Genomic DNA, 15,703 nt, shown 5'->3' with positions numbered 1-15,703 from the left:
TCCCAAACCCCCTCCCGCCCTCAAACTCCCTCCCAAAGCCTGCACTCCCTCCCTTTGCACTGCCTCCCACCCCCAAATTCCATCCCAGAGCCTGCACTCCTCACCCTCTCCTGCACACCCACCCCCTCCCCCAGCCCAGAGCCTGCACCCAGCACCCAAACTCTATCCCAGAGCCTGCACTCCTCCTGCACCCTAATCCCCAGCCCAGGACCTGCACCCCAGACCTCCAACCCCCCTCCCAGAGCCTTAGGCAGGTGTGTGTGTGTGGGGTTCTGGGCACCACCAAAATTTCTACAACCCTGAGTGGATAAGGATCGGGGCAGTCAGGGAACAGGTAGGGTCCTAGGGTTGGGGGGTTTGGGTTCTGAGGGGGCAGTTAGGAGGTGGAAAAGAGTGGATGGGGGTGGGCCCCCCCCCCCGTGTCCTCTTTTTTGATTGTGGAAATATGGTAACCCTACGGTTCCCTACAATTATTTGCATTAACCCCAAGCACTCAAAAAAAAAAAAAAAAATCAGACAAGGACTATGCACATGGGGCCCTCTGTAGGAAAAGTAATGGTGCTCAGTGCCTTTATGTTGTGCAGGATCAAACCCTTCTATTCAATTGCCTGAGTGCTGCTTTTGCTAAGCCAGCGGCCTTGTACATTCCATGGGCTCAGTCTTGAGCTGTGTGTGGCCTGCATCCATCTCACATCAGTAGGGGGTCAGGAGTGCCTCCCACTGTGGAAGAGGCTGCCCGCGGTTTCCAGGAGGCAGCTCCACCCATTTACAGATGCTAACCCACTGGCCCCTGGCGAGGTAGGTCAGACATTTTCCATCTGGTACCTGGCTCGACATGCAAAGGCTTTTGTGTTTGAAACTATTGGGGTCAAAAGGGGAGGTCAGATTTCCACCACACTCTCTAGTGGGTCAGGAAGGAGAAGAGTCTAAAGATGAGGGAAAGGAAGAATAGGGGCTGCTTCACATCACCAAACTGCTGGGACTGTCAATAGCGCAAGCCAACCTACTATCTACTCAAGTCGGAAATAGACCAGGTTTTGCCATTGCACGAATGTATTAGGAGAATTTGTCCTTACTTTCATGAATACAGTGAGTTCAGTAACTAAACAAAAATGCAATGAGTGGGGGTGGAAAAAAACAACATCAGGGACACGAAATGATCAAAAAACTTTATTTTTGTTCTTAGGGCATATAAGAGGAGATGTAAACAAAATACAAAAAAATTATCACAAACCAAATCTTACAATCTGCAAGCATTTGAAGACGGAGTATCCTTTCCCCCACTGGTCCTCAAAATACAGGAAGCCTGCTCGAATTTTAATAAGCAACAACCCTGACCCCTGAAAGTCCCTCCGGGGTTTTGCCAGGTCCTAAAACCAAGGGCTAGATTTCTCTTTTAAAAGAACACTGCATCTTTGTGATAACATACTTAAAGACAACATAAATATTACAAATATTAAGATATTTAGCACCACCTTTGGTCCAAGCTATCAATGAACTGGGAGATGACCACAAGTACAGTCTACTTAGCAAGCCCTCTCTGCCTGAGACATTAATATTGTAGTTTCACACTGCAAGAACTTGTAGTAAAACTGAGAAGACAGCCCTGAAACTTCGGAAGTCCCTCACAAGCCTCTGCGGATCATGCACGGGTGTGGAGATGGCTGCTGTTCTGATGAAACGTGCATGCAAACAATAACGATCACTCAAGACAGTATAAGCAAAGCCTTGGAAGAGAGTCTGAAGCTTTGTACAATAGGACATGCCCATGGCTCCATGAGTCCTCATGCTGCTCTAACACTGCAGATGGTCTAAATCGCTCCAAACTTTAGCTGAGAAAGGGCTGGACAAAAGCTTCTGTGTGCTGTTTCCCCCTTCCATCAGCATCCTGCCATCCCTCCCGACAGCACAGGTTACTAGATGAGGGAAGCAGAAGCCTGGAAAAGGAGCACAGTTTGGCGCCTTTGGGCAATTCAGAAGATTTAGCCCAGATACTTCAGACAGACATTTGTTTATCAGACATTTATTCCAAAACCCTGACTGGACATTCTCGATAGACACGCAATATGGAGCTGCATGGCTTAGAGCTTTTTCCATCTTTCCACTCAAATCAAATACACAGATGCCAAAGCTGGCACTATGATGGTACAGGACATGATCATGTTGATTTGTGACATTTCTTGGAGGAATCTGGGTCCATAAGCCAGACCACCATATTTTAGGCTTATCATGGCTGAACAAACATTTTTCAGACTGACTCTTAAATAGAAGTATCTTGATTTTCAAAAGGTTCTGAGCACTTACAGCTCCTGTCCAATGGGCCCTAAGGCTGTTCGGCACCTTTGAAAGATCAAGCTGGTATTATTAGATACCTATATATGGATTTAGGAATCTAAACGTAGGCAACACCAGTTTGAAATTTTTGGCATGTGTATTCACATACACAATAGTTGCCATATGTCATGTTTTGGACTATCTTTGACAGATAATATGGCTTATAGTCTTCATTTAATAAGTAATGCACGTAGAGTTTTAATCGTTAATGAATAAAACACATTTTCACTTGACTGTTCCAGAAGACACTCTGCTAGAAACGTGAACACACCAACACTGCTTATCCCAAAAGAATTGCAATAGGAATTGGTCAAGTACTGCTCGGCAAGATGTATTCTGTGAATGTAACAAATCAAAAACCTGATACAAGAAAGGAGGCCAATGTTACAACTAGTGCACCTCTTAGTCCCACCACAGGCCAGTGGCACACCTGAAGATCGGCTGAACCCTGTAGCGTTAGCGGCAAAAATGTTTGGACCTCATAATTCCAATCACAGTTATTATGCTTGATTTGTATCATATCCAGTAAAGAAACGACGAGGAAGCCAGCTCTGGATCAGACAGTTAGGGTGAGCCACGAAGAATAAAGGCTAAAAAAAAGATATCAAGGCCACCCGATAGGCATGGACCATACCAGGATCATGTTTTACCAGAGGCAGGGCTATCGCCACCTGCTCTGGCTGCGAGCAAGAACAATGAGAATATCACTATCCCTTCAGTGGGAGTTGACACATGTTCAGAATTGGACCCAGACCAGCGCAATGACTTCTCATTAGAATATCACACTGGATAAAGCATGCTCGCTGACTGGCCGGCACTAAACCACAGCCAGAAGACACACATTTACTTGGGGGGAGGGGGGAGTCAATTTTCCCACTCTGGATGCAGTCCTTGTTCTTTGCAGGTAAAACAAATTTCTCTTCACCGATCAAAACTCCGTACTCTATACCAAGGTGTTTAAAAGGCAGACTTGAAGGCTGATCAAATAGGCCTTTAGTTTTCTGTCATTTCAGACAGAGATTGGGAAGGTGTTTCACAGTGACCATTTCAAAAAATGGTCATTAGCAAATGGTGACGCCACCTGGGAAGTACATTTAATCACAGAATGTATGTGTGTGTGTGTGTGTGTGTGTGTGTGTGGGGGGGGTGTTTTCTGTAAGTCACACAACTGATTTACCAGTTGGGAAATCAATTTCATGGACACAGTGTTGCCAACTGTTTCCACCAGGCAAGTCACTATTGCAGAAGCAGGTCTGCTGCACAAACAGTTCCATCTCTAGATCTCTACTGATCAAAAGAAAAGCAAAAAAACACTGCACTTACCACGTCTAGGTCTAGCTCCACCTCTGCTACAGAACATTATGGGGCAATTGCTGATTCCATTGAAGTCAATATCAAAATACCCATCAGTTCCATAGGATCAAGATGTGGCATTAAGATCAAATATCTACTTAATAGGCATTATTCACCAGCAGGTGAAACTCTGCTGACTACAGTGGAGCTGTGTCAGTGGACCAGCAGCGAATCTGGAATGGTTTCTCCTGTATTTTTCTTCCTCCCTTGGGAATGAACAATAAATACCATCACCGCTTTATTTCACCTCTCCCAAAACAAGCTGAATTAACTCCCGCCTTCATCCTCTCTTTAAAAGTCTCAATTCTTCTCTTTCATTTATACTGCAACAGAAACCACATCAGCTTCCAGAAAACTCCAAACAGAACTGTTTCCACATACAAAAAAAATAAATCAGGTCTACCACACACACCAGGACCAGCCACACATTTCTCTATCTCTTGCCACCAACATACTCTCAAAGCCTCTCTCTCTCTCTCGCAGATGGTCACATTCCCACCCATCAGTCAATGGAAACCTAGACCAGTACACTGCAGCGTCCAATAGTTATGGTCACATTCAAACTTCAGCCACCTACAAAATCCACAGCATGGTGTTTACAACCAAGCCCCACACAGGGTTTGGACTTTTATACTTGCTCACATTTTCAAACTTGGATGCCTAACACTACATTTAAGTCTGGACTGAACAGGATAGGTCAATACTCAAACTTTGTGCCTAAGTCAATCGGCGCGCTCCCATGTTTAAAGTTAGGTATGTGCTTTATGGCCTTGATTTATCAAGACACTTAGGCACCCAAATCGGAGTCCTGACGTTCAGGACTACTGACCTCCCACAGCTCCTACTGATTTTAATGGGAATGTTGGCTGCTTAGTACTTCTGAAAACAAGGCCACTTATTTAGACACCTAAATATGGATTTAGGGACCCACGTTGAACAATTCTGGCCTAATCCTCAAAGTCAACACAAGCAGGCGATCAGGTTGCTGGTGAGACTCATTTAGGTAGATATGAAATTTCAAATCCTGAGAACTGGAGGATTATAGGCTTAATCCTCTTCAAAACATTGCCATCTATGGTAACAAACAGATGCTGTTTGCAATTAAACAATTGTAAAATAAGGAGAGAGCATTTTGATGAATGACAAGAAATTAACGACTGAGCACTTGGATAATCAAGTCATAACAAACAAACAAACAACAAAACTGCAGCTACTCTGTATACAATCCAGGGATCGTATAACTCTCAACTCAGATTCCCAGAACAGAAAAAAGCAAGTGCAGTGAGACACAGACCATGCTTCCAAAAATACTCCTTACACCCAAATTCACAAGTATTTCCCCCCCTTTTCAGCATGCTTACCCAGTACCTCATAAAACTGAGAAATCACCTAGACAATGGAAACAATTAGTAACTTGGTCCTTTTCTGGGTTTGTCGTTTAATAAGAAAACACACCGGTAATCAATCATTCCACCAATTGCTTTGTGTTTATTTATTGGTTTTCTATTCTCTTTTTTCAACTGCCCCAATTAAGATGTATTCATGAGACAATTAGAGTGTTTTTTTGGTTCAGGAAGATGACTGCTTCTAGAGTGGAAGGAATTGACCCTACTTGAATGTTACGAGTTCTAGATTCAAAACATAATTTGGCACATTTGAAGTTCAAGTTCTGGACTGACACATGGGTATTTGTTCTTGCCGTTTGTTTCCCGGATGACTGCAGAAACAGTACAAGAATAATTTTCAAATAAGAATTTAACTGTTTGCATAGTGAAGGCTGCCAAGTGCTTAGAGTTTATATATTACCCTGATCTGTAGACGTCAAAGTCTTACAGCTACAGGTGAAATTATTGGTGGAACCTAAAATTAAAAGTAAATATTAGAAGCTTAAGTTCTAGAGATTTCCAAAAGATTCCCAAATGCCCACTGGTTTTCACAGCCCTTCTTATGGTGGGAGAAGAGAAGCAGCTACCTTTGTAACCAGCTAATCCTCCTGTATCAGAAGAGCAAGATCACAACGTACAAGGTATAAAAGCCTCAGACATTTCTCAGCAGCGTCACTAGCAAAGGGCTCTTTCACAACAGTACGAAAAGGGACTGCCGGGTTAAAGATCTGGGAATAAACCGTCTTGCCAGCTTTGACCTTCTGATGAACCTCGACATTATCTAGATGCACAAGGCTCCTTGATTAAAACAAATGCAGAACACATTTGTCTTACCTCAGCGGATCATGAACTTCAGGATAGAGGTTGTCATATTTTATCATGCTGTGTGAAACTAAACATTGGGCAGCAATAAATCATACTGTATAACAGAGCAGTGATATATTTTAAAAAAAATACATAGTGAAAGCACCTGCAGTGTCAAACCCAATAATTTATGGCCTTAAGAAGAAACATCCCTGGTTCAAATTTTCATCTTTATCCAATCGCCTCCCTTTCCCCCCCGCCACTACCATTGTCCAGTTACCTCTATAGTCTCTTACCAAATTATTCTTCTTATTCTCTCCCCACCCCTGCCCTCCACCAACCCTTGTTTTGATTCAGTAACAAACAGGAGTCTCAACACAGGACAGCAGTGGCTTATGCTGCAAAAGGACAGGTCTGTAAAACGCCAGTGTGAAGCTTTAAAACCATTTATTTATTTAAATTGCACTCTCCAACTAGAATTAAAACTACCTGAATGCAAGAACAAACTATGAACACCCTGCGTGGGACCAGCCCAGCCCAGCCCTGTGAATCTAAAATGGAAGAGACCAATTTATTCTGCCTATGCCCATGCTGAGCCTGACCCAACAGTCCCCGTGGGAAAATTCCCAATGGACAGGCTTTTTATTTCAACAGTTTTCCTCCAGAAAACAGCAGAACTTGGGCTCCTATGGTGAGGATATTAGTGAAAACGATTTCCCAACCTCAACACGCACGCACACAATTTACATAAGCCCCTCCAAAAAAAATGAGGGATCTAACTTTGTAGCAATTACGGACTCCTGTTTTTACAGAAGTCTCAACATTTGGTTACAAGTTGGGTCTGAGGAGGTGGAAAAACAGCAACCTGTAGGCCTGATCCCAAGCCTTCTGAAGTCAATGAAAAGACTCCCATGAGCTCCAGTGGACTCTGGATCAGGCCCTCTGTACAGTACTTGATCCGGAGATTATAATTAAACAAAACAAATACTGAGATGTATAGATGGACGACTGAGAGACAAAACACAGGCACTGGGACATGGACGCTAGGGCCATGAAACATTTAATAGACAAGCTCTCCAAATGTCTGCCTGGTTTCTCTCTCTGCCGGCACCAAAAACCTAAATCAAAAATGTACAATAATTTACACAGACACATGTTTGTTCTCAGATCATCCAATCCGTACCTGTTAAATGGTAAAGTTATATACAGTAACCCCTTCTCCAGCAGACAGTCAGTCTCCTGGATTTTTAAGGGGAGATCTGGTTTGCAGGACCCCAGCCACCAGCAGCAGAACTCCAGTCGACATTAAAGCGTTAAGTACGACCACCTGTGAAGGGGATCATTGTATGTCATCTTGTTAGCAGTTTTCGAATCAGAGTCTCAATTTTGCTTTGAAGTTCTGGGGAAGAAATTCCCACCAAAAAAGTCCAACAGCAGAGTTACGTTAAGGCTTTGTCCTCAGGGCCTGACTCTTAGACTGGTTTTATTTCAGGGTAACTGTGTGGGTGTTAGTGGAGCTACTCTTGATGTATGGAAAGTATGAGAGGAGAATCAAGACCTCTCCCCACAAACTGAAATGAGGTTACTCCGTTAAGCTCTCAGTTCCTGCCCTGAAAGGATACCTACAGGATTTTGGAAGAAGATGGTCAGCTGAGCTCAGTTTTGCTATTTAAATGCAAAGGACTTGCCTACAACATGACAAGCTTCTGAGAAGAGCATAAGTAATAGTAGGGCAGCAGTGAACTGGGGGGGGAGGGGGGGAAGACTAAGCTGTAGTGCAAGTGGCAATCATATTAACCTGGGCAACATGAAGTACGTTCAATGAAGTCTGAGAGCCCGAAGCTCTGGTTTTCGCATTTCATTTGAACATCGTGAAAAGAAACCAGTTTTCCAAGGATATGAGATTTTGCAGTTTATTTGAAACTAGAGCTGTTTAGATGAAAATGAGTTCATTTTCCACTCAAAATAGTCCCCCAGATCGAAAACTTGAATTGGAAATTTCAAAAAGGAAGAGTGTCAAAATTTCAGATCCAAAATTATTAATTTTATTTTTTTCACAACAGAATAGGAAGTCAAAATGCCAACTTTCCTGTTTCAGTGTAACAATCCCACTGTGAAATTTCACAGGTAAGAAGTCACCACAGAGAGAATAGTGAATTATTTTTGGTTTGACAAAAATGAAGGGAGAAGTCACATGGCCCTATTAATAAACACAAAGGACAGGTATTGGAGGTAGCTGTGTTAGTCTGTATCTACAAAAACAACAAGGAGTCTGGTGGCACCTTAAAGACTAACAGATTTATTTGGGCATAAGCTTTCGTGTGCAGGACACGATTGAAACCTAGGCCTAAACCATGAAGAATTTTATCCCTTTCTAAATTACCATAAATTTAGAAGTTTAGCCTGGGGAATTTGCTGAAAAAAATATGTACTGGAGAAAGAGAAAGATCAGGGATAGATGATACAAGGATGTGTTTAAAGGGTAATACAGGTATCATGCCTAATTAAGAACATTCTTGCATATTCCATCCATCACTCTTGCAACATGCATGTATAATCACTGCATTTTTGCTAATAGGTGTTTTGCTTATGAAACAGTCATTCTATAAAAAAACCCCAACAGTCAACAATCCATATGTACCCGAGTTGTATTTCCTTCCAACTGACCCCCCCTCCCTTCCGATTCCTCCAAAATTTTCTCGAGTGCATGACTTAAAATGACAGATGTTTCACACTGTGCGCTCTACTCCAAGTCCTGGATGAGGGGCCTGTTTATTCTGTGAATATTGCACTTATCCACTCATTGGATTTTTTTTTCTTGAGAATGCAGAGTATTTGGGGGGAAAATGTAATAAAAACATTAGTAAGATACGACACAGCAAAATACGAATTATTAACAAGCTGCCTAAAAAGGCCTAAAATTAAACAGTACACATTCTACTCTGTTAATACTAGTAACATAAAAATAATGAATGCTTTACCAAATTCCCTTGTGTTTCTCCTAAATGATAAAAGCAGTAACTTTTCTTTTTAACTGAGGAAAGCAATGAATATATATGACAATAACATATGCTGCACTAAGATCTGAAAGTGATTAAAAACAAATTATATAATGCCTTCGTCAAGAACTAGAGCATTGCTCTAGAAGGAATCTTTTGAGGCCCAAATTCTGATTTTAGTTATACCAGTGTAAATATGGAGTAATTCCATTTACACCAGTTCAACTATGAACAAAGTTTGGCCGTTAGTTATCCAATCCTTGCTAAAATTCGAACTATGGTACACTTTTTTTTTTTTTTTTTTTAAGATGACTTGCAATCAATACGTATCAGTTAAAATACCAGGTAGTGTATATTTAAAGTCTTTTGCATTGAGATTGGGTTTTACAAACAGTCATTGATGCACATTTTGCAAGGCATAAAGGTTAAGCCAATTAATAGGAATGGCCTTTAAGTTAAAAAAAAAAAGTTAATTTGGAAAAATTCTTTTGGGGATTAAGAAAGCTTTTCCGGCATTATATAAACCTCAATAACGAACTGAGAAGTGCTCATTATTATTAAAGTTGCAGTATACAGCAAGACAAATTCACATTTGTAAATTTGGTATCATTGAACTGCATTTTGGACTTTTGCAGGTTCAATTTCCACATTTTACTTTTTGGAAAGCATGGCTGGCTGATCAAAGCAATCATTTAACCCAATAGAATGGCAGCATGCATCTCCTCCTACCACAAGAGGGCACTCTGATTCCGCAAAATACTTCAGTAGCTCTCCATATTTTTTTTTTTTTTTTACACTTGCTTCAAGTTGGTTTGTTTTTTAAACACCACGATAGAATTATGTATTTGCTGTTATAAAGTAAGGTTCACACATACATTTAAAAATTGTTCAAAGTCACAGTGTCAGTTTTGGTAAATTCAGTACAAAAAATTAAAGGGCCATGTACTCTTCCTTCATCTTCCCCGAGTCACCCTGCCAATTTGTTGTTTTACAATCAAATTTTCCTATTTCTTTGGGCGGCGGGGAGGAGGAAGGGAGGGAGGGGAGAAGGAGCTTCCCTCCTCTGTCACTTTATGAAAGATCTTAACAAGCCGCGGGGGAAATAGCTGGCTACATAGGGAAACAGTGACTGACTACCCAAAAAGTGCTGCCCTCAAATATAAAACTCGACACATCCTTCTCTAATTTCTTTCAGATCCAGTGTTCTTAAAGTGCGGGAGGGAAGTCTGGCGACAACAGTATGTAGACTAATGTTGTTGCTTTTGTAAAACATCCTTTTAACCTGAAAATTACGACACAACCTTCGAATTTAAGTGAAGCCTAGATCTGATCATTCCCGAATAGCGGGTCATCTGGCTCAGATGCATGTCTGAGCCACAAACGCTCTCGTTTAGATTCAAGTGCATTTGTCACTTTCCATTCTGTTGGGCGTACGTGGGTGTAGTTTTTATGGGGAGGGGGCTATTACCCAGAATCTGAACTTCTCAACTCTGCCTTCTCCTTTGAAATCTGAAAGAAGCTTCACAGGAATAATCATCAGTTGGGGAGCAGAACAGATGCTGGAGAAATCCCGTGCAAGACACCAGCATTTGCAGATACTGATATCATTCTACACCACAGCCAACTGTGCTGTTGATAACTGGCTGGGCACAATGTACATGCAAAGACCAAGACCAAACCAAGTCCCTCAATTAGGGCAGAACAAGCAACTCTGGTTTAAGGTGCAGTGGGAAATATTTAGGGAGGGATGCGACACCATGACTTTAGTTACAAAGTTTAACAATGGCCCCGATTCCAATGGCCTGAGCCTGTGAGTACCACCAGGTCATAGCAGGGTTTGAGCACCTCAGTAATTCCACCACCTCATTCAGGGCCCAGGCTCATGGAGGTGTTCAAAGCTACCCTGACACCCATGCAGAAAGGGGAAGATTTGGGTTAATGAAATCAATCCAGTCCCAGTGCAGGCTTCAATGGCCTCAGAGGTCTCCTCCCACTCAGAGATTCTTTGCATCGGTGGCCTTTCCCTCGTTGGATACAAGCTGAATATTCCTAAATGGTTTGCTCTCTAATCAGAAATGTCTCTCTCTTGGCAAGAACTCAAGTCATGCTGTTCTGTATTTTGAGAGTTCAGTGGCTCATTGCAGAAGTATTGGGAGCTGTGTTTTTTGTCTCCTCGGGAGAGGACAGCATGAAAGTGCTGTCAAAACAAAACTTTAGCATATTTTTAAATAATTATAAATTAATTTTAATAAATACATGCTTTTTTTAAAAAATGAACAATTATATACTGCACCTTTAAATAATGCACTTAGTTCGCTGTGTTGACTTCCATTTTGGTTTTTTTATTGTTAAAGTGCATTAATTCAAAATAATGAACCACTTCCGCATCATTATTGTTAAAGTAAATCAAAACAACATTACACAAGTCACTAAGTCACTACTGTTAGTACTGCAATCTAGCAGATAACTATGTATTGCTCTATTTAATACTGTCCAGCAGAAGAATAGAATACTTCTATTATAATCTCACAACAGCTCCAGCAGTCTTTAATGACTGCTACCATATTAGTACAACTAAAAATGGGTAGAAGCATGAGAGATGGGACTGCAGCGCCTCAGACAGACATCCAGTAAGATGTGGTTAACTGGGTATATATATATATATACAGTAAAACATAAAGGCAGAGAGAGGACTCTACACATTTTGATATGGGCTGTAGTGTAGATGCACCTCCCCCTCCTGACTTACGTTGGATCCAAGTAGAACACCCTCCCCCACCATTACTTGTGGACATAACGGCTTCCACAAAACTCCATTCGCAGCCTTTGATTGCAATGTAATGGTTTTTCAGCTAGCAAAGGTATGTCAGTCATGTCAACTGTAGGCATCTTTCTCTTAAAGTTTTCGTGCGGATTAGTTAAAAAACCCCAAATCACAAAAAAAAAAAAAAAAAAAAAATAAAGACAAGAACAACTTGTAAATTGTATTTTTTTTTTGTTTTTTTTTTTGGCAGAGAAAACACTCTCTACAACACACTCAATAATACTGTGCTATTTTAGGCCCCACCCCAGGTTGGATTGCAGCTAAGTCAGACCCTTTATCTTCCCAATGCCAAATGATAATTGGTATGAAGTTTGGCTGGAAAATAAAAGGGCATGCATCATTGTGTGTAATACACCAGCAGTGAAAGAATTGATTTTCCCCCTTTAAAACAGGACACAAAAATGCTGCCTCTTATTTAAAGAAACTGGACATGGATCTTCACTTAAATGGTTAACGAGCCCATCAAAAAACTGTCAAAAGCAAGACTTCCTCGAGTACAGTATGGATTTATAGTGGCGGATGCTTACAGTACAATAGCTGGCTACCTCAGGAACACGTCTGTAATCCAAGCCCTTTCCAAATGGTTGTATATTCCCCGCCCCACCACCCCTGGGTCACGTTTTAAAGCATTAGAGTTATAAATAACATGAAGGAAAAGTGGGGGTGGGGAGGGGAAGAGGCAGTTTTTTGGTTCGTCACATTGTAGCCTTAATTGCTTTATTAGATCTCTGAGCTTGAAAATCCCATACGTTCTTTGCAGTACAAATGGACTTTCTGGATTCAAGTGGGAATCCAATCACAAAATTGACTCCTACTTTAGTTTTCACTTAAAAAAAAAAAAAAAAGTTTTTTGGTAAACCAATGCACAATTAAAAAAAAAAGATACCCAGAATGCACAGGAAAGACAAAAAGAACAACTCCCCCAAAATATACAAATTAAAGATTGTGCAGACTGAATTCCATGGCTTCTCCACCGCCCCCTTTGTAAACACTGATGCTGCAACAGATTATGGCTGTTTCTAACTTACAGCTTTGTGGGTCCTGTGAACGTGCTCCAATCTGTATCTGATAGTGAAAACAGGAGTAACGCAATTGATTGCTTTTCTTCTTGGAGGCCTCAGAGGCATTTTGAATACTTAAAAATTGTGACAATTTGGAAAAACACAGCTCAGGAAAGAGAATCAACCTGGATCTCTTGGCAGGAGTCACCACACTGAACTAAACAAGGAGTATTTAAAGTAATCATTGTTCACAAAGTTGTGTCCATAGGTTTGTTTTTGTGGTGTGTTTGCAAGCACCTGGTAGCCCTACAGGCCATAAGAACACCTGGAGTCTCAATTCAAGAGTCTAGAGACAGAACAAAAGGCAGCAAAAAAAAAACAAAAAAAAAAAAAACCCCCAACGCCTCCTGAACGTCATTTCTGAGGTTTAGTAATAATGACAAACCGCGGATGAAGTCAGAGACCAAATCTCTCCACGATGAAAAGCCTCTAACCCTGGAACTGACTGTTGAGAAGAGTGAAAAATCTGAGCTTCTAGAAAGGGCTGGGGTTCTCTTCTGTATTTTAGAATCAAATTCCCATTCACTTTGCACAGTTAAAAGTTGTGAAAACACATTCAAAACTTCTGGATATTCCATGTGGAGATGAGAGGAAGGAGAGAGGAAGCCGAGATTCTAAAATGTCTAAGTTTGGCACTAAACTCCCACCAACGATTTCCTCAAGTGGATGCATCAGTTTGTATCTCTCGCAAAGGCACACGTTTGGTTTCCTACCATTAACAGGAAAGATGGGATATCAAACCCTGTTACACACAGATTATTAACAGCTTCCAAAAAAAGGGCATTTGACTATGCTGTATCTTTTTCTTTGCTTCAATTCCTTCAGGCCACGTTAACCCCATAAAGCTCTGCAAACACAGCACAGCTTAATCAGTCAGTCCCTTTGCACGAACTAGAGCACGGGGGGGAAAAATTTTGTGGGTAGCAATTTTTTTTCCAGATGTTCACAGCAGGAACAGTATAAATTAGGGAATTTAAAGATATTGCAACGTTAATTTTTTTTCTCCAAATAATTTGAGGGCACCCAGCCTTTAAATGGTTTCCCACCATCCATGATCTGACAGTACCACCAACCATTTGGGTTTCTTTCCAGGACCTCCATGCAGACACCTTCCTGAAACCCTGCTGTCTCTTCATCCCCCTCATAGTCTGCAATGGAAACGTAGATATCCTTGAGGTTGTTGTGGATGAACTGGGATTTTTCAAGGGGCTTTGGCTGGACAGTGGACACCGGGATTCCATTGCGCTGAGTGGATAGGTTGGAGGTTGTCTCCAATCCCTCTATGCCCGATTGATCAGCCTGCTTTGCCTTCGAGTCACCGGGCTGTGATCGCGCACTGCTGAAAGAGGAATTCCGGCGGACAGCCCTTAGATGGTCTGTAGTAGTTAAGGATTCGTTCCTGCGCAGGGAGCAGGACAGGTTATTATCCTTTGGGGGCGGGGAGACGAACACAGACTGTGGCCTCACTGCTAACTGTCTCACTCCATTCCTCATTTTCACAGCCCCTGAAGTTTTGGAAAAGCCGCCAGGGGGTTTGCTTGGAATGGGGGGCATTGCTCTTTTGCTCTGGTTGATGGTGTTCAAAGCCTGAACTCTTTTCTCTATCTTCTCCAAGCTGTTTGACTTGCTTTCATTTCTTCTGTTCCTGGCCAGCGAGATGTCGGTCTCTGAGGTTTCTCGTTGTTGGTTATCGGCAAGTACCAGGTAGTGGGAAGGAGCCCACCCTTCCCTATCTCCATACTTCATGTACCACCATCCACTGGCTTGCTTTTCCAACACTTCCACTTCCACTCCTGCTGGGAAGCAGAGTTCAGAATCCTGAACCTTTTGGTAAGAGTCAGAGGTCACATAAAAACATTTTGTGTCATTCTCTTGCTCTGTCTTGGCTGGATGGTTAGAGCAAAAAATGGCATGGGAAGGAGATGTAATGAGATCTGCAGAGCTTCTTCTAAGAGAGTCGTCTTGGCTCTCAGGAGCTATTTGGGGAGGGCTTTCAGACTCTTCACTTCTCGAACCTTGAAGTCCACCTCTGAGCTGCCCAGTTGGCCTCAGCTGACGCCTTAAAGTGCTGATATCCATTTTTTCTTGGCTCTGAGAATCTGCCTTATTGAGAAAGGGTTTAGGTCTAACCATTGGCTTTGCTTTGGTTGAGGGGCTTTGTCCAGGCTCCTTCTTTGCATTTGTTCTTGGCATGCTATGTAAGCCAACATCTGAGGCTGATCTAGGTTTTATCTCGTCATTCTTGGAGTAGTGACATTTTCCAAGATCGGGCTGAAGGCTTTTGTCAGATTTGAGCTTCAGGAGCGATGATTTGGGAGAACTGGAGCATGGAGAGTTTCTTCGGATTAGAGAGAGAGAGGAGCTTTTTTGGGAATCCGAGTCTCCGCTGGATTCTTTACATGATGAAGAAGTGTCCTCCACATAAGGTCTGAATCCCTCATTTTCATAGATGATCTCTTCTTCACGAGCAACATCCTCTGAAGACTCACCAACTCTGAACTTTGCCCTCTGCAGGGATGAGACAGGGGACGGCTTGAGTGGCTGAAACAGACGTTTTTCCAAGGAACTATCATCTCCATGGCTCTCATTCACCTCAGACTCTGAGTCAAAGCCAAAGGCAGGTACATCGTATTCTGGTTCTTCATATCTGAGCTTTTGTGGGGAGTCCTGGGCTTCTCCTAATGAAACAGTCCCAGGAGCTGTCCCTTCTTCTGTGTCTCTTGGTTTACTGGGAGGTGCTGGGGGAGGGACCTTGGGTCGGGTTAGAGTACTGGTTCTTCTGTTTAAATTGGGCTTCTTCCTTTTATCAATGTAAGATGCTGGAGCCCACCCTTCTTTCTCTCCAATCTGTACATACCACCAGCCACCAGAGTTCTTATCAATAACCTAGAGGATGATGATGATGAACACTGCCATTAGTCTGGAGAGTTAATGGGTTAGGAT

General features: G+C 42.1%; 1 protein-coding gene across 1 annotated transcript in view; it reads right to left on the bottom strand.

The window, feature by feature from the left end:
• Positions 1 to 1,157: 1,157 nt before the first annotated feature.
• The window catches only part of SH3PXD2A (SH3 and PX domains 2A), a gene marked incomplete in the record, with an annotated part of 374,021 nt that continues 359,475 nt past the window's right edge, over positions 1,158 to 15,703 (bottom strand). The window contains 1 exon segment of the mRNA XM_034775874.1: positions 1,158 to 15,646. Within this exon segment, the coding sequence (XP_034631765.1) occupies positions 13,751 to 15,646 (1,896 nt within the window).

The sequence above is a fragment of the Trachemys scripta genome, chromosome 7 (genome assembly GCF_013100865.1).
Source record: "Trachemys scripta elegans isolate TJP31775 chromosome 7, CAS_Tse_1.0, whole genome shotgun sequence".
NCBI lineage: Eukaryota > Metazoa > Chordata > Testudines > Emydidae > Trachemys > Trachemys scripta.
This window is presented reverse-complemented; position numbering and strand designations above follow the sequence as displayed.